The sequence below is a fragment of the Engystomops pustulosus genome, chromosome 2, assembly GCF_040894005.1.
Source record: "Engystomops pustulosus chromosome 2, aEngPut4.maternal, whole genome shotgun sequence".
Taxonomy (NCBI): Eukaryota; Metazoa; Chordata; class Amphibia; order Anura; family Leptodactylidae; genus Engystomops; species Engystomops pustulosus.
In genome coordinates this window covers 7,163,241-7,188,344 of record NC_092412.1, presented here as the reverse complement: position 1 = coordinate 7,188,344, position 25,104 = coordinate 7,163,241, and the positions used below count along the sequence as shown (strand labels likewise).

Here is a 25,104-nt window from a genome sequence, read left to right as displayed (position 1 = left end):
CACTTGTGGAGGAGGCTGGAGGGCAGGAGGCCACCTGTGGAGGAGGCTGGAGGGCAGGAGGCCACCTGTGGAGGAGGCTGGAGGGCAGGAGGCCACCTGTGGAGGAGGCTGGAGGGCAGGAGGCCACCTGTGGAGGAGGCTGGAGGGCAGGAGGCCACCTGTGGAGCAGGCTGGAGGGCAGGAGGTCACAAAAGGAGGAGCAGGCTGGACGGCAGAAGGCCACAGGAGGAGGAGGCTGGAGGGCAGAAGGAGGCTGGAGGGCAGGAGGCCACCGTTGGAGGAGGAGCCTGGAGGGCAGAAGGCTAGAGGAGGAGAAGCGTGGAGGGCAGACGGCTACAGGAGGAGGAGGCTGGAGGGCAGGAGGCAACATGAGGAGGTTGGAGGACAGGAGGCCATATGAGGAGGAGGCTAGAGGACAGAAGGCCACAGAAGGAGGAGGCTGGAGGACAGAAGGCCACAGGAGGAGGCTGGAGGACAGGAGGCCATATGAGGAGGAGGCTGGAGGACAGGAGGCCATATGAGGAGGAGGCTGGAGGACAGAAGGCCACAGGAGGAGGAGGCTGGAGGACAGGAGGCCATATGAGGAGGAGGCTGGAGGACAGGAGGCCATATGAGGAGGAGGCTGGAGGACAGGAGGCCATATGAGGAGGAGGCTGGAGGACAGAAGGCCACAGGAGGAGGAGGAGGCTGGAGGACAGAAGGCCACAGGAGGAGAAGGCTGGAGGACAGAAGGCCACAGGAGGAGGAGGAAGGAGGGCAGAAAGAGGCTGGAGGGGAGTGGAGGTTACAGCAGGAGGCTGAAGAACAGGAGGCTACAGGAGAAGGCTGGAGGACAGGGGGCTACAGTAGGAGGAGAATGGAGGACAGGTGGCCACAGGAGGAGGAGGCTGTATGACAGAAGGCCACAAGAGGAGGAGGCTGGAGGAAAGGGGGCCACAGGAGGAGGAGGCTGAAAGACAGGACGAGGCTGGAGGACAGAGGGCTGCAGTAGGAGGAGAATGGAGGACAGGAGGCCATAATGTGAGGGGGATATAGAACAGGGGCCACACCATGGGGTGGGGGTAGGAGTACAGATAGTATTATGTATAAGTTTGGGGAGATAAAAACTACAAACGTCCGGGCATCTGAAAACTATTCTGCCCTAAAAAAGCTCAATGGCTCCTCCCCTTACGCACTTCGCCATGTGCCCAGACAGGGGGGTCCATCCATATGTGGGGCGTCTGCCATGTGCCCTGACAGCGGGTTACATCCACATGTGGGGGGGTCCGCCATGTGCCCAGACAGTGGGTTACATCCATATGTGGGGCGTCCGCCATGTGCCCTGACAGCGGGTTACATCTACATGTGGGGCGTCCGCCATGTGCCCAGACAGCGTGTTATATCCATATGTGGGGCGTCCGCCATGTGCCCTGACAGCGGGTTACATCCACATGTGGGGGGGTCCGCCATGTGCCCAGACAGTGGGTTACATCCATATGTGGGGCGTCCGCCATGTGCCCTGACAGCGGGTTACATCTACATGTGGGGCGTCCGCCATGTGCCCAGACAGCGTGTTATATCCATATGTGGGGCGTCCGCCATGTGCACTGACAGCGGGTTACATCTACATGTGGGGCGTCCGCCATGTGCCCTGACAGCGGGTTACATCCACATGTGGGGGGTCCGCCATGTGCCCTGACAGCGGGTTACATCCACATGTGGGGGGTCCGCCATGTCCCCAGACAGCGGGTTACATCCACATATGGGGGTCCGCCATGTGCCCAGACAGCGGGTTACATCCACATGTGGGGGGTCCGCCATGTGCCCAGACAGTGGGTTACTTCCACATGTGGGGGGGTCCGCCATGTGCCCAGACAGCGGGTTACATCCACATGTGGGGGGTCCGCCATGTGCCCTGACAGCAGGTTACATCCACATGTGGGGGGTCCGCCATGTGTCCAGACAGCGGGTTACATCCACATGTGGGGGGGTCCGCCATGTGCCCAGACAGAAGGTTACATCCACATGTGGGGCGTCCGCCATGTGCCCAGACAGTGGGTTATATCCACATGTGGGGGGGTCGTCTTACTCTGAAAAAACTGCACAATATTTTCTTAGATGCATTTTCCACTTTTATTCAGTTAATGTGGGTAAATTTTAAGGCTAAATGGATGGATTAATGATAAATATTAGTAAATTCCAAATCAAACCTTGTTTGAATTTCTGTAAAATACATAAAGGGTTAACAAGCTTCCTGCTGTTTTGAATAGTTTGAGGAGAGAAGTTAATAGAATGGGGGGAGATGTGAGGGGTTTCTAGTAACAGAACTTCCAAAAACCCCTATAGAAATGAAGTGGTCCCAAAGGGCGCGGTCACACGGTGCGTTGTGGTGGCGTTTTCATTGCGTTTTGAAACGCATTACAAAAACTGAGATGAGGTGATTTGCCTTGTTACATAACTGTTAACATTTGCATTTACATTTGCGTTCTGTTAATGCTTTGTTAACGCATGCGTTAACGTTGCTTACGCTGCTTTTTGTAAATGCGAATATTAATAGTAATGTAATTAGTTTCAAAACGTAATGAAAACGCAACCAAAAGGCACCGTGTGACCGTGCTCTAAAATAATTTAATCTAAAATTTTCTTGAAAATGTGAGAGACAGAGAACGCTGCTCTATTCGTGATCTTTCTAGTGTCATAATCAAATAAAAGGACACTAATAAAATGTCTTCGATACAAAGCTGAGATACAGAGCTGAGAGCCAGAGCTGATAGCCAAAGCTAAAAGCCGAGAGCCAGAGCTGAGAGCCAGAGCTGAGAGCCGAGACACAAGGCTGAGAGCCGAGACACAAGGCTGAGAGCCGAGACACAAGGCTGAGAGCCGAGACACAAGGCTGAGAGCCGAGACACAAGGCTGAGAGCCGAGACACAAGGCTGAGAGCCGAGACACAAGGCTGAGAGCCGAGACACAAGGCGAGAGCCAAAGCTAAAAGCTGAGAGCTAAGAGCCAGAGCCGAGAGCCAGAGCTGAGAGCCGAGACACAAGCTGAGAGCCAGAGCTAAAAGCTGAGAGCCAGAGCTGAGAGCCGAGTCACAAGGCTGCGAGCCGAGTCACAAGGCTGCGAGCCGAGTCACAAGGCTGCGAGCCGAGTCACAAGGCTGCGAGCCGAGTCACAAGGCTGCGAGCCGAGTCACAAGGCTGCGAGCCGAGACACAAGGCTGCGAGCCGAGACACAAGGCTGCGAGCCGAGACACAAGGCTGCGAGCCGAGACACAAGGCTGCGAGCCGAGACACAAGGCTGCGAGCCGAGACACAAGGCTGCGAGCCGAGACACAAGGCTGCGAGCCGAGACACAAGGCTGCGAGCCGAGACACAAGGCTGAGAGCCGAGACACAAGGCTGAGAGCCGAGACACAAGGCTGAGAGCCGAGACACAAGGCTGAGAGCCGAGACACAAGGCTGAGAGCCGAGACACAAGGCTGAGAGCCGAGACACAAGGCTGAGAGCCGAGACACAAGGCTGAGAGCCGAGACACAAGGCGAGAGCCAAAGCTAAAAGCTGAGAGCTAAGAGCCAGAGCCGAGAGCCAGAGCTGAGAGCCGAGACACAAGCTGAGAGCCAAAGCTAAAAGCTGAGAGCCAGAGCTGCGAGCCGAGTCACAAGGCTGCGAGCCGAGTCACAAGGCTGCGAGCCGAGACACAAGGCTGAGAGCCGAGACACAAGGCTGAGAGCCGAGACACAAGGCTGAGAGCCGAGACACAAGGCTGCGAGCCGAGACACAAGGCTGCGAGCCGAGACACAAGGCTGCGAGCCGAGACACAAGGCTGCGAGCCGAGACACAAGGCTGAGAGCCGAGACACAAGGCTGAGAGCCGAGACACAAGGCTGAGAGCCGAGACACAAGGCTGAGAGCCGAGACACAAGGCTGAGAGCCGAGACACAAGGCTGAGAGCCGAGACACAAGGCGAGAGCCAAAGCTAAAAGCTGAGAGCTAAGAGCCAGAGCCGAGAGCCAGAGCTGAGAGCCGAGACACAAGGCTGAGAGCCGAGACACAAGGCTGAGAGCCGAGACACAAGGCTGAGAGCCGAGACACAAGGCTGAGAGCCGAGACACAAGGCTGAGAGCCGAGACACAAGGCTGAGAGCCGAGACACAAGGCGAGAGCCAAAGCTAAAAGCTGAGAGCTAAGAGCCAGAGCCGAGAGCCAGAGCTGAGAGCCGAGAAACAAGGCTGAGAGCCGGGACACAAGGCTGAGAGCCGGGACACAAGGCTGAGAGCCGGGACACAAGGCTGAGAGCCGGGACACAAGGCTGAGAGCCGAGACACAAGGCTGAGAGCCGAGACACAAGGCTGAGAGCCGAGACACAAGGCTGAGAGCCGAGACACAAGGCTGAGAGCCGAGACACAAGGCTGAGAGCCGAGACACAAGGCTGAGAGCCGAGACACAAGGCTGAGAGCCGAGACACAAGGCTGAGAGCCGAGACACAAGGCTGAGAGCCGAGACACAAGGCTGAGAGCCGAGACACAAGGCTGAGAGCCGAGAGCCAAAGCTAAAAGCTGAGAGCTAAGTGCCAGAGCCGAGAGCCAGAGCTGAGAGCCGAGACACAAGCTGAGAGCCAGAGCTAAAATATGGGAGCTAAGAGCCAGAGCTGAGAGCCGAGACACAAGCTGAGAGCCAAAGCTAAAAGCTGAGAGCCAGAGCTGAGAGCCGAGACACAAGGCTGCGAGCCGAGTCACAAGGCTGCGAGCCGAGTCACAAGGCTGCGAGCCGAGTCACAAGGCTGCGAGCCGAGTCACAAGGCTGCGAGCCGAGTCACAAGGCTGCGAGCCGAGACACAAGGCTGAGAGCCGAGACACAAGTCTGAGAGCCGAGACACAAGGCGAGAGCCAAAGCTAAAAGCTGAGAGCTAAGAGCCAGAGCCGGGAGCCAGAGCTGAGAGCCGAGACACAAGCTGAGAGCCAAAGCTAAAAGCTGAGAGCCAGAGCTGCGAGCCGAGTCACAAGGCTGCGAGCCGAGTCACAAGGCTGCGAGCCGAGACACAAGGCTGAGAGCCGAGACACAAGGCTGAGAGCCGAGACACAAGGCTGAGAGCCGAGACACAAGGCTGCGAGCCGAGACACAAGGCTGCGAGCCGAGACACAAGGCTGCGAGCCGAGACACAAGGCTGCGAGCCGAGACACAAGGCTGCGAGCCGAGACACAAGGCTGCGAGCCGAGACACAAGGCTGCGAGCCGAGACACAAGGCTGAGAGCCGAGACACAAGGCTGAGAGCCGAGACACAAGGCGAGAGCCAAAGCTAAAAGCTGAGAGCCGAGACACAAGGCTGAGAGCCGAGACACAAGGCTGAGAGCCGAGACACAAGGCTGAGAGCCGAGACACAAGGCTGAGAGCCGAGACACAAGGCTGAGAGCCGAGACACAAGGCTGAGAGCCGAGACACAAGGCTGAGAGCCGAGACACAAGGCTGAGAGCCGAGACACAAGGCGAGAGCCAAAGCTAAAAGCTGAGAGCCGAGACACAAGGCTGAGAGCCGAGACACAAGGCTGAGAGCCGAGACACAAGGCTGAGAGCCGAGACACAAGGCTGAGAGCCGAGACACAAGGCTGAGAGCCGAGACACAAGGCTGAGAGCCGAGACACAAGGCTGAGAGCCGAGACACAAGGCTGAGAGCCGAGACACAAGGCGAGAGCCAAAGCTAAAAGCTGAGAGCTAAGAGCCAGAGCCGAGAGCCAGAGCTGAGAGCCGAGAAACAAGGCTGAGAGCCGGGACACAAGGCTGAGAGCCGGGACACAAGGCTGAGAGCCGGGACACAAGGCTGAGAGCCGGGACACAAGGCTGAGAGCCGAGACACAAGGCTGAGAGCCGAGACACAAGGCTGAGAGCCGAGACACAAGGCTGAGAGCCGAGACACAAGGCTGAGAGCCGAGACACAAGGCTGAGAGCCGGGACACAAGGCTGAGAGCCGAGACACAAGGCTGAGAGCCGAGACACAAGGCTGAGAGCCGAGACACAAGGCTGAGAGCCGAGACACAAGGCTGAGAGCCGAGACACAAGGCTGAGAGCCGAGAGCCAAAGCTAAAAGCTGAGAGCTAAGTGCCAGAGCCGAGAGCCAGAGCTGAGAGCCGAGACACAAGCTGAGAGCCAGAGCTAAAATATGGGAGCTAAGAGCCAGAGCTGAGAGCCGAGACACAAGCTGAGAGCCAAAGCTAAAAGCTGAGAGCCAGAGCTGAGAGCCGAGACACAAGGCTGCGAGCCGAGTCACAAGGCTGCGAGCCGAGTCACAAGGCTGCGAGCCGAGTCACAAGGCTGCGAGCCGAGTCACAAGGCTGCGAGCCGAGTCACAAGGCTGCGAGCCGAGTCACAAGGCTGCGAGCCGAGTCACAAGGCTGCGAGCCGAGTCACAAGGCTGCGAGCCGAGTCACAAGGCTGCGAGCCGAGTCACAAGGCTGCGAGCCGAGTCACAAGGCCGCGAGCCGAGACACAAGGCCGCGAGCCGAGACACAAGGCCGAGAGCCGAGACACAAGGCTGAGAGCCGAGACACAAGGCTGAGAGCCGAGACACAAGGCTGAGAGCCGAGAGCCAAAGCTAAAAGCTGAGAGCTAAGAGCCAGAGCCGAGAGCCAGAGCTGAGAGCCGAGAAACAAGGCTGAGAGCCGGGACACAAGGCTGAGAGCCGGGACACAAGGCTGAGAGCCGGGACACAAGGCTGAGAGCCGAGACACAAGGCTGAGAGCCGAGACACAAGGCTGAGAGCCGAGACACAAGGCTGAGAGCCGAGACACAAGGCTGAGAGCCGAGACACAAGGCTGAGAGCCGAGACACAAGGCTGAGAGCCGAGAGCCAAAGCTAAAAGCTGAGAGCTAAGAGCCAGAGCCGAGAGCCAGAGCTGAGAGCCGAGACACAAGCTGAGAGCCAGAGCTAAAATATGGGAGCTAAGAGCCAGAGCTGAGAGCCGAGACACAAGCTGAGAGCCAAAGCTAAAAGCTGAGAGCCAGAGCTGAGAGCCGAGACACAAGGCTGCGAGCCGAGTCACAAGGCTGCGAGCCGAGTCACAAGGCTGCGAGCCGAGTCACAAGGCTGCGAGCCGAGTCACAAGGCTGCGAGCCGAGTCACAAGGCTGCGAGCCGAGACACAAGGCTGCGAGCCGAGACACAAGCCTGCGAGCCAAGACACAAGGCTGCGGTGTAAAGCTGAGATATGGGAAATGTTATTTAGTAACTATTTTTGGTAGGAAGACGATCAGTTTGAAAAACAGGAGAATTAGAATTTTAAAAAAAAACTAATTTTAAAACTTACCAAGTTCACCTTTTTTTCATAAATAAATGCTAAATATATCAAAATTCGCTGCCCGTACACTCCCAGGGTCACATGACTAGGGGATAGAGTGGAGGAGATAAGAGGTAAGTGATCAGAGGAGGTGACTGGGAGATATGGGACAGGGACTACGGATTAGATTGCAGTAATCCGGGATGTGTAGTGCGTTACCGGTGTCTGATGTGCACCACCGGCCTCTGTACATGGAGAGAGACCCAGCAGTGACCGGTGATGAAGCTGTGTAGGTGGGATATGATGTAATGTGGTCAGAAACATTACACCTAGATGCTGATATAGGATTATACTATATGTAATATACTGGCTACTAGATCATTTCATACTTGTTTTTCTCAGGTTTGTTATAAATATGACAACGATCCTTTCCATCAGAGACCCAACGAGGATGGAGACAGACAGCAACTACATATCTGCCAGGATCCTGGAGCTCACCCTGGAGATGATCTCCTTGATAACCGGAGAGGTGAGAGTCTCCCAGGACACGGCTCTTATCTCTAGGAATAACAGCGGGAAATGACTGGAGAGGTGAAGGATTCTTAGGATCTATGTAGTGATCAGTGTCTCCCCATACACAGGATTACACAGTAGTGAAGAAGTCGTCTGGTGAGTGTGTGACCCCCCGTGTGTCAGGAGGATGGACCCAGAGCCCCATCACCGAGCCTCCACCTCATTCACTGATACATGAGCAGAAGATCCTAGAACTTACCTCCAGGATCACTGAGCTGCTGAGCGGAGAGGTGAGCGCTGCCGGGAATGCTGGGACATTATACACTAGTGTAGATTTGTACGGTGTTAGCTATGGAGAGCAGAAGAAGAGTGAAAAAACCAGGCGATACCTTTTTGAGGCTAACTGAGTATATTTGATGAAGAAGCTTAGGAGAATACTAGTTCTCTTCGTCAGACATGATGTTATGCATGAAACAGAAAATTCACAGCATTTTATACATCCAGCAGTAATCATCAAAGGATATTTAAAAAACTTTAACACAACAGATTGATAAATCTGCAAGTGGCCTCCAGGTCAGAGATAGAGGGTCATGAAGCTGGGGAGATTGTACAATAACACAAGGGAGGTGTCTGGGTGATGACTGTGTCATTGTGTGTGTCAGGTTCCTATAAGGTGTCAGGACGTCACTGTCTATTTCTCCATGGAGGAGTGGGAGTATATAGAAGGACACAAGGATCTGTACAAGGACATCATGACAGAGAATGGCTGCCTAAGAATGGACAATGGCAGAGACTACATGGATGTGAGGATATTAGACATTACCATAGAGATGATCTCCTTGATAACCGGAGAGGTGAGAGTCTCCCAGGACACGGCTCTTATCTCTAGGAATAACAGCGGGAAATGACTGGAGAGGTGAAGTATTCTTAGGATCTATGTAGTGATCAGTGTCTCCCCATACACAGGATTACACAGTAGTGAAGAAGTCGTCTGGTGAGTGTGTGACCCCCCGTGTGTCAGGAGGATGGACCCAGAGCCCCATCACCGAGCCTCCACCTCATTCACTGATACATGAGCAGAAGATCCTAGAACTTACCTCCAGGATCACTGAGCTGCTGAGCGGAGAGGTGAGCGCTGCCGGGAATGCTGGGACATTGTACAATAACACAAGGGAGGGGCCTGGGTGATGACTGTGTCATTGTGGGTGTCAGGTTCCTATAAGGTGTCAGGACGTCACTGTCTATTTCTCCATGGAGGAGTGGGAGTATATAGAAGGACACAAGGACCAGTACAAGGACATCATGATGGAGGACCACCAGCCCCTCACATCACCAGGTAAGAGGAGACCTTCCTGATTATTCGGGGGCGATTCAGTAAGTACTTGTGTTAGAAATGAAGACCCCGTTTTTTCAAAATAGTCCCCTTTTACAAAGATACACTTCTCCCAACGTTCTTGCCATTTTTTTTACCCCTCAAAAAAATAGGATTTGCCGAACTCTCCAAAATACATCTCTGTCTCGCCGATGACTTCCTCGTTTGAGCTTAAAAATTTTTTCCCTCGAGCCATTTTTTCATGTTAGGGAACAAGAAAAAGTCGCAGGGAGCAGAATCGGGTCACTACGGTGGGTGCAGCAGCGATTCATAACGCAATTCATGCAGTTTGGCGGCGACAACTCCGGATGAATGTGCTGGTGCGTTATCGTGACCACCTTCTTTTTCGCAAAATGCGGCCGTGTCTCCTTCAACTTTTTGTCGAAGCCATCCAATAATTCACTGTAGTATGGTCCAGTGATCGTTCCTCCTTTTTCCTAAAAAATCCATGAGGATGATGCTGTTCGCATCCCGAAAAAATCGTTGCCTTGACCTTTCCGGCTGATGGGACTGTTTTTGCCTTATTTGGAGCAGATTCACTGGTAGAAATCCATTGTTCTTATTGTTGCTTAGTTTCTGGTGTGTAATGATGAATCCAGGTTTCATCAACGGTGACAACTCGACGCAAAAACTCCTTCGGATCTCGCTTAAATTGCTCCAAACACTGCTTAGCAGTTACCAGCTTGTTGTCCACCGTGAGCAATCCCGGCACCCATCGAGCTGTCAATTTTTTCATCGCCAACTTATCATGTAAAATATTAATTACCGTTCCTGTCGACGCACCTACGGCCTCTGCTACTTCGCACACTTTCACTCGTCGATCAGCGAATATCGTGCCGTGGACTTTTTGAATGATTTCCTCGGTAACCACGTCTGCCAGGCGTCCTGGTCGCTCCTCATCAAAATTGGATGATCGTCCACATTTAAATTTGTTGAACCAATATCTAACTGTGGTCATAGATGGCGAAGTGTCCCCATAAACAGCATCCAACTTTTGCTTTTATCTCCTCACATTTTTTCCTGATCCAAAAACAAAATGCGAATTACTGAACGATACTGCTCTTATTCCATCTTAGCGAAAATCCCCAAACACGTCTTACTCAAATGGCTGCCAAATCCAAACTTCCTAATCAATCAGTCTGCAATTTGTTTTGCCGTTGTTTGATAGATGGCAGCACACGATGATAACACCAACTTCCCTCAGGAACCCTCTCTGTTGTCAAACACGGGGACTTATTGAGCCGCCCTCGTAGAGGACAGAGCAGGTGTGAGGTCACCTAGACTCCTCCATAATCTCATCATCACATATAGACAATGTATCAGTCACTGTGTATATTTCCTATAGATGGATCCAGTCAGAGAAATCCACCAGAGAGATGTCCCAGTCCTGGAGATTCCCAAGATATTAAAGAGGAACCAGAGAGATGTCCCAGTCCTGGAGATTCCCGAGATATTAAAGAGGAACCAGAGAGATGTCCCAGTCCTGGAGATTCCCGATATATTAAAGAGGAACCAGCGGAGAATGTCCCACTGGATCATCAGGTAGATGGAGCTGAGATTCCTGTAAACCCTCTATAGATTGATGTTATGGAGCTTCTACTTACCTTCAGAGGACAGTGTGTCTATGTGGTCACTGATGAGTGTGACAGGTTGAGCCTCAGATGGTCCCTTCTTCTACACTGCGAGTTACCCAAATATATATCCTAGACCAGTGGTGGCGAACCTATGGCACGGGTGCCACAGGTGGCACTCAGAGCCCTTTCTGTGGGCACCCAGGTCCTCAGCTTAGAGTTCATTAGACTGGACCCATGGCCTCCTCCTGGAGTCCCAGGCTACACAGGACATTGTGCACTCAGTACATCCTTGGCTGGGACTGCAGAAAGAGTAAGAAGATGTGGACAGAGCTGGATTATAATTTGAGCTCCTGCCATGGGCCCTGCAATTCTTCCTGTACATGGACCCTGGAGGGAAACTACAATAATAATCTGAATGTATCCTCTTTCTACTGTAATAATGTCCTCGGGACACCAATGAGATTAAAAGCTCTGACAAAGCAGTAAGCAATAAGTTATTTCTTAAATTGCCATGTTGGCACTTTGAAATAAATAAGTGGGTTTTTGTTGTAGTTTGGGCACTTGCTCTATAAAAGGTTTGCCACCACTGTCCCAGACTAAGAATATAACAATCAAACCCACTTCTGGGACCTTGGGACAAAACGTCTCCAGTGCACAACGTCCCGCTCTATGCTGCTGTGTTTTATGAATGTTATTAATCACATAGACTTGTTTCTGTCGTCTTTTTGACATTTTTGATGAAAGAATAATTCTCATTTTTTCTATGTGACTTTTTTAAGTGTTTCTATTTTCTTCTTTACACACAAATGAAAATGAAGGTGTTTTATTATGAAAGCAGTGATGTCACCCAGGATCAACTAAAATCATTTAATGCAGCAAAATTCCAAAAATCTTTATGTTAATGTGTAGGGATTCTGGATAATGATATTGATCCTGTGTAATCATAACTGGAGGAGACCCTTCTACCTCTAAGACACATTGGCACTTACCTTATCTTTTACAGGAAACTTCTGGTGGAAGGAGGAGCGGAGAGGAAATCCCCTCATCAGTGACAGAGGAGGGTAAGAGCCTTTCATGTATCTTGTGGTTTATTCTTCCCTTATACATTGCAGGAGAGGATTACATCTTAAAGGGATTAGCCACTATTTTACATAAATTGTCTTTACTGCCTTGTAGATAATCCCTGAATGTTCATTAATTGATTCAGCAGTCCTGCTACTTACTTTTGTCCTGTTTGCAGAACCTCGATGCTTTTTTATACTCTGGAGAATAGGTGGAGCTGTAGCAGTAGGAATGACTCATCCTGCTCCCTCCCTCTTGCTGTCTCTGTTATTTCGGATGGACTGTTATAGAGAGGGCGTGACGTCACATGGACAACCTGGAGCAGAGACTGAAGCTGTGTATATATGCAGGGTGCACCGCGCTCAGAACAGGGAAAGGCTGAGGCTCTCACCGGAGAGATTTATTGAAAAGTGGCCAAATACTTTAATGGTGGAGATGTAGATAAGTTATCAAGTGATAAGTATGACCTGGAGATTATTTTCTGCCAGATGTGGTCCTCAGCATGGAGTATCTTGGACATTTTGGATTGTTGGATAGGGAGGAGATGACAGGGAAATAATTTTTGCACTGGGGTGGTGAAGGCACCAGGTTATCAACTTGGTTATCAAATATTCCATTATTTACTTCCACTTGTTGATACCATAAGGAATCGACTTTTGGAAAAAAGATTCCCTATCCGGGCCGCAGCCGCATTCCTTTTTTCACTAATTCTTAGCTGCTGCTGCTCCTGAAAGTAAGTTTAATCCTCAAATATATATGGATTAATTTTAGAGGCTACTGGGGACACAGACTACTCCACGCCCTCTGTAGACAACAAACCCGCCTTTACACACTCCAGCCCTTTCTTCTAGCGCATCTGCAGCAGCAATTGAGCTCAGCGCAAGCGCAGTAGCTCCTGTTCCACGGCCGGTGACACATCTGCTGCCTGAGGGCTTTCATTCTTCTGTGCCAGAAGAACAGGATGAAGCACGTGTAGGGCCGGGTCTGTAGTGGCTGCTGGGGTTGCGGAGTAGCCTTCACCCCTGGAGCTGTCTGAGGCTACTCCACGTCCCCTGTAGCCTTTGAAATTAATTCGCATATTTCGGCAGCAGATCAATCCAAGAATTAGGGAAAAATGGGATGCAGCTGCTGCCCGGACAGGGACACTACTATGGGGAATCTTTCCATAAGTAGATTTCCTTTCAAATATTTTGGAAAGAAACCAAGGACCAAGGTGTCATCTGCCCCTGATCGTGTTACCATCATGGCTGGACCTGTAGTTTTGGAGGTTTGATGGGTCTAATGGTCACGTGAAATCATCAGTCACATGTTGTAGTACATATGTCTATACCGGCCTCTGATCTGTCGGCTGTACGCTGATACACGTCTTAGCTGTTGTACTGATATACATTATTTTGTATTGTTGTTTCTTTTCGGGTGAAGACCAGAGGAATAGTGTCCATCCACCTCTTCCTTCATCTTCCTGCCATGAAGTGGACGATAATGAATCAGAAGTTGGCAAAACAGGACAACATGAAAAGTTTCTTACAAGGGAAACGCCCTTTTCTTGTTCAGAATGTGGGAAATATTTTCCCAACAATTCATATCTTCTTATTCATCAGTGGATTCATACAGGGGAGAAGCCATTTCAATGTTCAAAATGTGGGAAATGTTTCATCCAGAAGTCAATACTTGATGAGCATCAGAAGGTTCACACAACGGAGATGTCATTTCCATGTTCATTTTGTGGGAAATGTTTCCCCTGCAAGTCAAGACTTGTTCGACATCAGAGAACTCACACAGGGGAGAAGCCGTTTTCATGTTCAGAATGCAGTAAATGTTTCAACTTCAAATCAGAACTTGTTCGACATCAGAGAACTCACACAGGGGAGAATCAGCTTTCATGTTCAGAATGTGGTAAATGTTTCAGCTGCAGATCAGAACTTGTTCAACATCAGAGAACTCACACAGGGGAGAAGCCGTTTTCATGTTCAGAATGCGGGAAATGTTTTTCATATAAAAGAAGTCTTAAGGCACATTTGAAAACTCACACAGGGGAGAAGCCATTTTCATGTACTGAATGTGGGAAATGTTTCAGCTGCAGAGCACTGCTTGTTCGACATCAAAAGATTCACACAGGGGAGAAGCCGTTTTCGTGTTCAGAATGTGGAAAATGTTTCATCTGCAAATCAGAACTTGTTCAACATCAGAGGTCTCACACAGGGGCGAGGCCATATTCATGTTCAGAATGTGGTAAATGTTTCAGCTACAGATCACTACTTGTTCGACATCAGATAAATCACCAGGGGAGAAGATTTCAGAATCAGAATGTAGGAAATGTTTCCGACATAAAGAAGATCCATTGAAAGCTCCAAAGGAAAACCCATTTTTATGTGTAAACATCTTCTTTATAAATGAAATCTTAAAGCGCAAACTCTAATAAAAACAATTTTGACAAAACAATAGGTAACAAAGGTAAAGCTGCTCTACATCACAGGAGCTATGTCCAGCCGCTTCTTTTCCATCCTCCTCACTATCGGTGCTGCTTATCTTTGAAAGACCGTAGAGTATTTACACAAGAAACTAGATGGATTTTGTTTGCTGGAAGGGAAAGGTGTTGCTCCCTGCTCACTCTGGAGGGAGGCGGAGGTCACATGATGCTCTCTGTGTGTAGCTAGCAGGAGAGCCTTGTGTCTGTGCAGATAAGTGGATGCATAACGCTCCCGTAAAGAATAGTGAGGTAGATTTCCCTTATCTCCTCCATTCTAGTATGTGATTCGGCAGAACTTTCTATGTCTCTCTCTATATGACACATCTTGAGTAGCAATCTCCCTTCTCTGCAGCCCCTCCCCCGCCTTCTGCTCCCCAGACACTATCTACACCACAGGGAAGCTGTGAAGCCTTAGTATTCACACAGCACAAAGCTTCATGTAACTATTCCCCTTCTGGTGCTACTAATTATTATATACTCCTCCATGTGATGAAAGATGCCATGCTAGCGCTATATATTCCTGCATGTACAGACTGTGCAGAAATCCGGGGATTCACTTCTCAAAATCTCCCTGGATTTGCCGAATTATTTTAGTTACCTCTGTGTTACTTCTTACTGAAGTCAGTTCATGAAAGAACACAGAGCATCATGGGAAGTGAGGGCATATAACTTATAGCCAGTTTGCACGTTAAGGCTCAGCCCCTTTTTTTTAAATCTGACCAGAGTCTCTTCGTATCGTAATAACTTTTTAACACTTATACTTATCTTACTGATTTGGAGACTGTTTTATCGTGACACATTGTAGTTTATATTAGTAGTATAATTTTGCTGATTGGTCAGGGTTTTTTGTGGTAAGATTAAAAAATTTAGGAAAAATGTGAAAAAAATTACAATATTCTAGATTTCAAATGTTCTATTTTTTAAACAAAAAGTTAAACCACAATTTTTTTTTTATAGATCCATATTTTTTTTTACATTTGCTTATTTTTTAAGAATTTTATAAGGTTTATAGTTTTAGTAGCAAGTCCTCAAATTCCTCCACACACGGCGTGCGCTACTCCTACTTCTACTAACACAACGCACTTATAAGTGCGGTTGTGGCGGGGGGGGGGGGTGGACAATGGGGGCATTACACGATAAAAATGATGGGGAGGGGTAATAGTGTTTGTATAACAGCATCTACAGGACAAATCACAAGTATTCCTCTTCCCTACAGCACCAAATGCAGAATGGTGGTGTTGGAAAGCAGGAGGATCTGTCATGACACGATCTGTCATACTAGCCATTGACAGTGATCGACATCACAGAACCAATCAAATCGCAGGAGTCTGTAAAGCAGGAAGCACCTGCGTCCGATATTAGCAGATCTCCCACCACGGCACAACCTTGAGAAGCAGTAGGGAGAGCACCCAGCCAGGGTCTGTGCTAATCCTGGTAGGGACCAAATTCCAGCGATTCAAATCTGTGAAGTAGCTAGTAAGTGTTCTCATTACTGCTCATATGTCGAGTTAGGTGACACTAGTCTTGTGTTGAACCATATTGATCACTGTGATAATTCTGGTGCCAATTATGGCTCTCCAGCATTACTTTCAGTTGGTCTAAACTGTGCACGACAATGTCGGCACCCTCTTCATACTTTGGCGCAGAGACTATTTCCCATCCTGCCGCACCCCCTTTTCCTGGAGTAGACACCACATTGGTTGAACATTTATCAGAAAAAGGTCTTAAACCCTTGATAAATGTGCTGCAAGGCATTTTAGTCTGGCCAAAGTGGATTCATACATTCCCCCCACAGACTCCCACAGCAGAGCTTTTCATCAGAAATACATGCAACATTTCAACTCTCTGAGTTTGTCAAGCAAGTGAGCCTATTGGCGGTCTGTATCAATAGAGCCCAAATACACTTTGGGCTGGAGCAGCGGTTGGAGCAGGGGCACACGGAGGAAAACGTCTGTCTCGGATCGCGGGCACACCTGTGACAATCTGAACAAGGGAGTAACCACATAGCCCAGAAAGGAAACCTTTTGTACACAAAAAATACATTTTTCCAACTTAGTGAAAAGGTTATTCTTTCGTAAGTGGGACAGTACCAGGCAAAGGTGCTCCTGGTGTGCAGCCAGATCTGAGGAAAAAAACTGAATATCATCAAGATACACCACCATAAAAACACTGATCAAGTCATAAAAAATAGAATTCATAAACCCCTGAAAAACCGCTGGGGCATTACTCAGACCAAAAGGCAGGACCAGGTATTCAAAATGCCCCAAGGGTTTATTAAAAGCGGTTTTCCACTCGTCCCCCTCCTGGATTCGGACCAAATTGTAGGCCCCCCGGAATGTAATTTGGAAAAGTCCCAGAGACCTGATTGAGGAGATCAGGAGTCAGGGGAAGAGGTCCAGAGTTTCCAAGATCTCCTTCACCTCGAAGACATCGGTGAAATCTGGCTGTGGCGCCAGAGGATGAGGAACTTGCCAGGCAAAGCGGTTCAAGATGACTGGCTTGAGGAGAGAAACGTGGAAGGAGTTGGGTATGCGCATGTTATGAGGCAGTCGCAATTTGTAGACAAACGGGTTGATGCGACTGAGAACTTGAAATGGACCCAAAAACCGGGGTCCCAATTTGTAGCCAGGGATCTTCATCCGGAAGTATATGGAGGATAACCAGACCCTGTCACCAGGAGCAAAAACAGTAGATGGTCTGTGTTTTTTGTCCGCTTGACGCTTGGTTTGAGCAGAAGCTTGGAGCATGAAGTACGGACTTGTTCCCAGATAGCCTTTAGATCTTGTACCAAGTCCTCCATAGCAGGAACATCAGCAGCCACGGGTAACGGAAGAGGAGGCCGTGGATGCAGTCCATAATTAACAAAGATGGGAGCAGAACCGCCAGAAGTGGAGTCCAGGGAATTGTAGAACTCCGCCTACGGCAGAAGAGAAGCCCAGTCTTCCTGATGGGCGGACACAAAGTGGCGGAGGTCGCAAGCCAAAGTCTAATTCACCCTCTCTATTTGGCCGCTAGACTGAGGGTGATAGGCGGAAGAAAAGTCCAATTTCACCTGCAGCTGGTTACACAGAGACCTCCAGAACTTGGATACGAACTGAACACCTTGATCTGAAATAATGTGCCGAGGAAGGCCATGATGCCGGAAGATGTGCTGGCAAGACGTGGAGCAGAAGGGAAACCTGGTAGAGGGACAAAATGGGACATTTTGGAAAAGCTGTTAGTCACCACCCAGATAATGGTATTGCCAGATGATGGTGGCAGATCCGTAATAAAGTTCATAGCCACATGAGACCATGGGCAGGTAGGCACAGGTAAGGGCAACAGAAGACCAGCAAGTTTTTATCGCGAGGGCTTATTGCGAGCACAATAGGCACATAGGAACCCACAGGCCACCAATAGAATTGGGAAATGAGGGCCACAGAGCGCTGCACCACAGGATGCCTAGCCACAAGAGAGGAATGTCCCCAGGTCAGGATCCTTTTTTGGAGACCACGTCACACATAAGTCTTGCGGTGAGGGAGTTGTCGGAGGTCCACCGGGGCAGCAAGAACCAGCTGTTCAGGAGGAACATCCAAAGCATGAGAGAGCATCGGCATTAACATTTTTCTCTGCAGGAAGTGTATTAGGAAATTGAAACTGGATAAGAAGAGAGACCAACGAACCTGTCTTGGATTGAGATGCTGGGCAGTCTGGAGGTACAGGAGGTTTTTATGATCTGTATAGATACTGACTGGATGATGAGCACCTTCCAGAAGATAACGCCATTCTTCCAAAGCGAGCTTAATAGCCAGAAGCTCCCAATCACCAATTGAATAGTTCCATTCTCCGGCTGAAAAGGTCTTGGAGAAGAACCAACAGGTGAGAGTTCGGCTCTTAGGACCTTTCTGTGTGAGAACAGCTCCAGCACCAACGGATGAGGCGTCAACCTCTACCAGGAACGGTCTCCCAGTGTCAGGCCGGCTGACAATGGGAGCAGATGAAAAGGCAAATTTTAGCATCTTCCGCCACTGGAGGACAGAGCTTAGGGTTGGCATTCTTTTTGGTCAGCGCCACAATGAGAGATACCAGGGAGGGAAAAGGTGGGATAAACTGCCGGTTGTAATTGGCAGAGCCTAGGAATTTCTGGGTAGCTTGTAGACCCACAGGACGCGGCCACTGAAGTACTGCAGACTTCTCGAGCTTGGCAGGGAGGCAATTGACCCTTAGTCGTCTGAGAACTAGCCATACACGGACCCGATTGGATTCAATGTCCGCAGAGAAAACCAGGATGTCGTCCAGGTAGACCACGACACAGGTATAAAATAAGTCTCTGAATATGTCGTTGACAAACTCCTGGAACACCGCTGGTGCATTCCAAAGACCAAAGGGCATTACAAGATATTCAAAGTGCCTATCCCGAGTATTCAAGGCGGTCTTCCATTCATCACCTTCATGTATGCAGATGAGGTTATTTGTCCCCCACAGATCATGCTTGGTGAAAACCACGTAGATGATCAAACAGTTCCGTGATTAGGGATAGTGGGTAGCGTTTTTTTTCACCTTGACTCTATTGAGACCGCGGTAATCGATACGGAGAGAACCATCCTTCTTGTACACACAGAAGACCCTGCTCTGGCAGGGGACGAACACTTGCATATAAAACAGAAACAGATAGGGGCACACTCGACCCCGTGGAGGAGATGCACCCAGCATCAAATCTATTGGAGAGTCATAGGGTCAGTGTGACGGCAGAGTCTCTGCCTGCTTTTTAGAAAAAACGTCTGCAAAGTCCGCATATAGAACAGGGAGACCCACCAGAGGCTTGGAGGACAGTAGAAGTGAAACGGTGGAGATGCGACAAGGCAGTTCCAGACAACGTGACTGGCATTCTGGTCCCCAGCGGAGAACTTCACCCATATGCCATTCGAGCACCGGTGCATAGCGCTGCAACCACAGAAGGCCCAGAAGAACTAAAGACGTGCACCGGGCAAGCACATGAAAGGAATGTCTCTCCTTGTGCAAGACCCCCCTAGGGATGCTTCCCCCAAGAACCTTAGGTGCATGTGTTTCCCGGATGCTGAGAACAGAGTGGATAAGTCCGAAGGAAGTGTTCCGGGCTGGCACATTAGAAACCAAGGTTCTCCTGAAGTCGTCCGGCTCATTCCTGGGATGACAGCCGAGCTCCACCTGCATAGACTCCACCTGGAGGCTGGAACGGCATTAGGAAAGTAGGAGCCAAGCGAGGTAGACGTCATTGACAGACTTAGTGTTGCTTGTGACATGACTCCTCGGTACGCTCCCTAAACCGCACATCAATCCGAGTGGCCAAGGTAATAATACCACTCCGGGTAGACGGCAGGTCACGAGCGGCCAATGCGTCCTTGACTTGAGGAGAAAGACCTTTCCTGAAGGTTGCGGACAGGGCTGCATCGTTCCAGGAGAGTTCCGAGGCCAGGGTTCAGAACTGGACAGAGGTTCTTCGAACACGGACCGGAATTCAGCCAGAAATGCAGTGTGAGTAGCCGTGACCAGGTCGTCTCCGTCCCAAAGAGGAGTAGCCCCGGCCAGGGCTTTTTCCCGGAGAGGAGACCAATGACAAATGCCACCTTGGATCGCTCTGTGACAAATTGAGTTGGGTAATAAAGCCTCTGCAGAGCTTGGGATTCCCATCATACTTGTCGGGCATAGACAGAAATAGCCTGGGTTCAGCGCAGGAAGACTAGCCGGGGTAGCGGGAGACACCGCAGGAGCAGTCTCAGGAACCAGATGCTGATGCTGGGTGGCTAGCAACTGTTGCGGCATGGCGGTGACTTGTCCCAGCTGTTCGTGTTGTGCAGCTATCTGCCTGGATTGCTGGACCACAATGGTGGCGAGAGCGGGCCAAATGGGAAGAGGACACCCGGGACCGGAATCTAAGTGGCATCTTCACCAGAGCCCGCCGCAAATCAGGATGGTCTTGCTGCAGCGGTCTACCACCAGGTTGTTCCACGAGTGCGACTAGCCCTAGCCCGCGGTGGCAGCTGAGGTCGAGGTATCTTAGCAGGTTTAGGGACAGGGCAGACAGAAGACATGCAAGGTCAAATCCAATCCGGGGTCAGCAAGGGAGGTCCAGGCAGATGGGAACGGGAACACAGGAGCATAGGAACACAAACACACAGGAACTCAGAAGGAACACACAGGAACACAGGAATATCGCTGGGAAGCTTTCTCTAAGGCGTAGGCACAAAGATCCGGCAAGGCAGGAAGGGAGGTGCCGGATTATAAGGTGGAGGTGTTCCCTTTAAATGTCCAACAGCCGACGCACGCGTGCCATAGAAGGCGGGGACATGAGTGCACGGCAGTCCGCTGGAGAGCAGGAGCCAGGACAGGTGAGGAACACATCTGTCTCGGATTGTGAGCACACCCGTGACAATCTGAACAGGCCCCCCCGGAGATCTAACTTGTAAAAGACCTGAGCCCCAGAGACCTGATTGAGGAGATCAGGAGTTAGGGGAAGAGGTCCAGAGTTTTTCACCGTTATCTTGTTTAACTTCTAGTTAACATGGTCGTAGGCTACCATCTTTCTTTTCTACAAAAAAGAACCCAGCCCCAGAGGGTGACTCGTTATAAATTCAGCCCATAGGCAAATTAGCATCAGGGAGAAGTCAATCTTGCAATCAACGTCCCTGTGAGAAGGGAGGACCTGAAACAGGGTTTGGAAAATACATCAGAGAAATCAGAGAGAAAGTCTGGGAGTTTAGGGCTCTTAGTCTCCACAGACTGTAGTGTCACCTTGGTCAAATGGTCCTCGCACCGGGGACCCCATCTGACCAACTCTAAGGTTTCCCAGTTTATTACCGGGTTGTGTGTCTGTAACCAGGGCAATCCCAGAACCACGTTTATGGTTACATTTTTCACGAGTAAGAAATAACGCATTTCTTCATGAATGTCTCCAACTACTAGTTTAATCTGCGGAGTGCAGAATTTGACCCGTTTGTGGGAAGGGAACAGCAGAAAATCAGAATCAATGGAGTTTGCAGCAGAACCTGAATCCAAAAGGGTATGTCCAAGAACTGAGGCCAAATGGAACTTAACCATACAAACCATGGCAAAAGCTATCTAGATTTTACAGCACTGAGACCCCCACTGATCAGCAAGTTAGGCCTTTCCACAGGACTTGTATTTGTGGGAAAAACCCTTTAAGCTGAAAACAAGTGCAACATCCCCCACTGGGGACTGGAGGCAGCCGGAGCCCAGAATACCGGAGTGGCTGGCGGTTGTGGCCTAGGCATGCTGTGGTCACGGTGCTTGGTATGGGGACCAAAAGGCTGTCCTACAGCCTGGCAGGTGGTGTGAGCAAGAATATGGAGGGAGAGGCTGAGGTACTGGTTCTCCCTGGGGCAACCCCTGAGTGTCTATAACAGTGGTGGCGAACCTATGGCACTGGTGCCAGAGGCGGCACTCGGAGCTCTCTGTGTGGGCACCCAGGCCATCATCCCAGAATGAAGTTCACCAGACAGGACTCAAAGAATCTTCCTGGAGAATCTTCCTACAATGATAGACAAATTTGCTCTCCTCCTTTCAACTGCGTTGGTGTCCTTAGGAGGCTGAACGATTGAAAATTGTCAAAGAAAAAGGAGAAAAAAATTACTGCTTAAATTGCTGTGCTGGCACTTTGTAATAAATAAGTGGCTTTAAGTTGAAGTTTGGGCACTCCAGCTCTTAAAGGTTAGCCATCACTGGTCTATAAGATGCAGCTCTTGATTAGAGTCTCCTGACTCTGTTCCTAGGATTGGTTTCTGTGAAAGCACTGAAGGTGTACTGTGCACTGACTCTGTTCACTCTGCCCATGTGCTAAAAGACCTTGTGGTAAAGAGCAGACAGACTCCTGAGAAGGAGCATGAGGTTTGGACTAAATCAGCTAAAACTGGATTATGACCATGTGCTCCCCTGGTCAGGTGGCAGCACCTCTCCAATCACACTCCAGTTTACAATACAGCCAACTGATTGGATAACATCTTACACTGATTTAACTATTGCCTGTCTAGGCAGAGGCTACATCTGCAGATTACCTGATTTCTCCCTGCATTATCCCTTGGGTGAGTTGATCAGGCCCACCAGATGGATCCTGACAGGTTGAGGGCCTTATTCGCAACTACCCCCTTGCCTATACGTGGGCAGAGGTGTTGCACAAGTGTTGATAATAAAGGGTTAAAGAGGACCTGTCACCCGAATAATCTATCTAGGACAAAGGCTCCCTGCATGAGATGTGAGGGGATGTGGACTTCTGGGGAGAGGGACTGCACGAGATGAATGGGGATGGGGACTGCTGGGGAGAGGGAATGCACGAGACATGAGGGGATGGGGACTGCTGGGTAGAGGGACTGTGCAACATCCCCCACCGGAGGCTAACCTTTTCTTGGGCTGGGGTCCAGAATACCGGAGTGGCTGGTGATTGCGGCCTAGGTGATGATGTCACGTGCTTGGTATGGGGACTGGAGGGCTATCCTACAGCCTGGCAGGTCTCCAGCAGGTGGTGTTTGCAAGAAATATGGAGGGAGAGACTGATGTACTGGTTCTCCCTGGGGCAACTCCTTAGTGTCTGTAAGATAAGTCCGTGAGTAATGGATGGGGGAGGCCGTGGTGGTAACAGCCATATCCAGGGATCAGACGGAGGCAACGTTGTGCAAATCAACTCATGGTTCTTTATTGAATAACAGGTAGCAGGAATGGGCCTAAACAGTCTAACAGCAGTTTCGGATTCTGGTACTGGAGTGGTCATGGAGAGTGGTCCTCAGGAATAATACACCAGCCTGGTAGTAGATGCAGGCTGGGATGATTGAGATGGAGCGGTGTCCAAACAGTGGAAGCTGCAGCTCTGGATTAGTCTCCTGACTCAGTGTCCTGGGAATGGTTGCTGTGAGCAGCACTAATGGTGGCTGAACACTGCCTCTCTCTCTTCACTCAGATCTGACTCTTTGCTCTGTGGAAAAGCCATGAGGTCTAAGAGGCCTGTGCTCCCCCTGCCCGGGGGTTTTATTCTCCTGGTCAGGTGGTAGCGCCTCTCCAATCACACTCCAGTTTACAATATAGCCACATCATTGGTCAATAACTTACACCCACTTAACTATTGGCTGTTCAGGCAGAATCTACAGCTGCTATTACACACTGACCCAGTGCTAGAAACTTCTAAGGGGTTCATGACTCCCTCTGACACTTCCTGACCTGGAGAGGGCGTTCTCCACAACTACCAGCCTGCCTATGTATTAGCAGGGGTGTTACAGACTGCATGAGAGGTTTGGGGATGGGGTCACTGATGCTATAGAGACACTGAGGGCAGAGGCTGTTATCCTCCTCTATATCACTCTCCATGATGGAGGAATCTGGAAGCAGACACCTCCCCCTCATACCAGTGCCCTCCTACACTGATCACTTGATCTATGACATCATCACAAGTCCTTCATCCACCAGTCCTCCTCTATGCACATATACACCCTGCCGCTGCCCGTACAGTGACCTCACACTCCCAAGGTCACATGACTAGGGGATAGAGTGGAGGAGATAAGAGGTAAGTGATCAGAGGAGGTGGCCGGGAGATATGGGACAGGGACTACGGATTAGATTGCAGAAATCCGGGATGTGTAGTGCGTTACTGGTGTCTGATGTGCACCACCGGCCTCTGTACATGGAGAGAGACCCAGCAGTGACCGGTGATGAAGCTGTGTAGGTGGGATATGATGTAACGTGGTCAGAAACATTACACCTAGATGCTGATATATGATTATACTATATACTATATGTAATATACTGGCTACTAGATCATTTCATACTTGTTTTTCTCAGGTTTCTTATAAACAAGAGAATGATCATAGACCCAGTGAGGATGGAGACAGACAGCAACTACATATCTGCCAGGATCCTGGAGCTCACCCTGGAGATGATCTCCTTGATAACCGGAGAGGTGAGAGTCTCCCAGGACACGGCTCTTATCTCTAGGAATAACAGCGGGAAATGACTGGAGAGGTGAAGGATTCTTAGGATCTATGTAGTGATCAGTGTCTCCCCATACACAGGATTACACAGTAGTGAAGAAGTCGTCTGGTGAGTGTGTGACCCCCCGTGTGTCAGGAGGATGGACCCAGAGCCCCATCACCGAGCCTCCACCTCATTCACTGATACATGAGCAGAAGATCCTAGAACTTACCTCCGGGATCACTGAGCTGCTGAGCGGAGAGGTGAGCGCTGCCGGGAATGCTGGGACATTGTACAATAACACAAGGGAGGGGTCTGGGTGATGACTGTGTCATTGTGGGTGCCAGGTTCCTATAAGGTGTCAGGACGTCACTGTCTATTTCTCCATGGAGGAGTGGGAGTATATAGAAGGACACAAGGACCAGTACAAGGACATCATGATGGAGGACCACCAGCCCCTCACATCACCAGGTAAGAGGAGACCTTCCTGATTATAGAGGACAGAGCAGGTGTGAGGTCACCTAGACTCCTCCATCATCTCATCATCACATATAGACAATGGGGCTCATTTACTAAGGGCCCGATTCGCGTTTTCCCGACGTGTTACCCGAAAATTTCCGATTTGCGCCGATTGTACCTGAATTGCCCCGGGATTTTGGCGCACGCGATCGGATTGTGGCGCATCGGCGCCGGCATGCGCGCGACGGAAATCGGGGGGCGTGGCCGAGCGAAAACCCGACGTATTCGGAAAAAACGCCGCATTTAAAAACCGAAAATGTGTCGCTTGGGAAGCGCTTACCTTAACCTGGTCCAGCTCGGTGTATTCCGGTGCGTTCAGATGATTTTCAGCGCAGCAGCGCCACCTGGTGGACGGCGGAGGAACTACCTTCATAAATCCCATCCGGACCCGAATCCTGTGCAGAGAACGCGCCGCTGGATCGCG

General features: G+C 50.3%; 3 protein-coding genes across 3 annotated transcripts in view; 1 reads left to right on the top strand and 2 right to left on the bottom strand.

Moving 5' to 3' along the window:
• The window catches only part of LOC140119733 (uncharacterized), a 42,776-nt gene extending 18,625 nt beyond the window's left edge, over nucleotides 1–24,151 (top strand). Inside the window, exons 7-10 of the mRNA XM_072139089.1 lie at nucleotides 10,455–10,667; nucleotides 11,703–11,760; nucleotides 13,184–14,135; nucleotides 24,033–24,151. Of these exons, the coding sequence (XP_071995190.1) occupies nucleotides 10,455–10,667; nucleotides 11,703–11,760; nucleotides 13,184–14,106 (1,194 nt within the window). The 3' untranslated portion in view covers nucleotides 14,107–14,135; nucleotides 24,033–24,151. The remainder of the gene's footprint in view (nucleotides 1–10,454; nucleotides 10,668–11,702; nucleotides 11,761–13,183; nucleotides 14,136–24,032) is intronic.
• The window catches only part of LOC140119779 (uncharacterized), a 654,457-nt gene that overhangs the window by 366,030 nt on the left and 263,323 nt on the right, over nucleotides 1–25,104 (bottom strand). The window lies entirely within an intron of this gene.
• Nucleotides 1–25,104, bottom strand: part of LOC140119822 (uncharacterized) — a 661,039-nt gene that overhangs the window by 453,391 nt on the left and 182,544 nt on the right. The window lies entirely within an intron of this gene.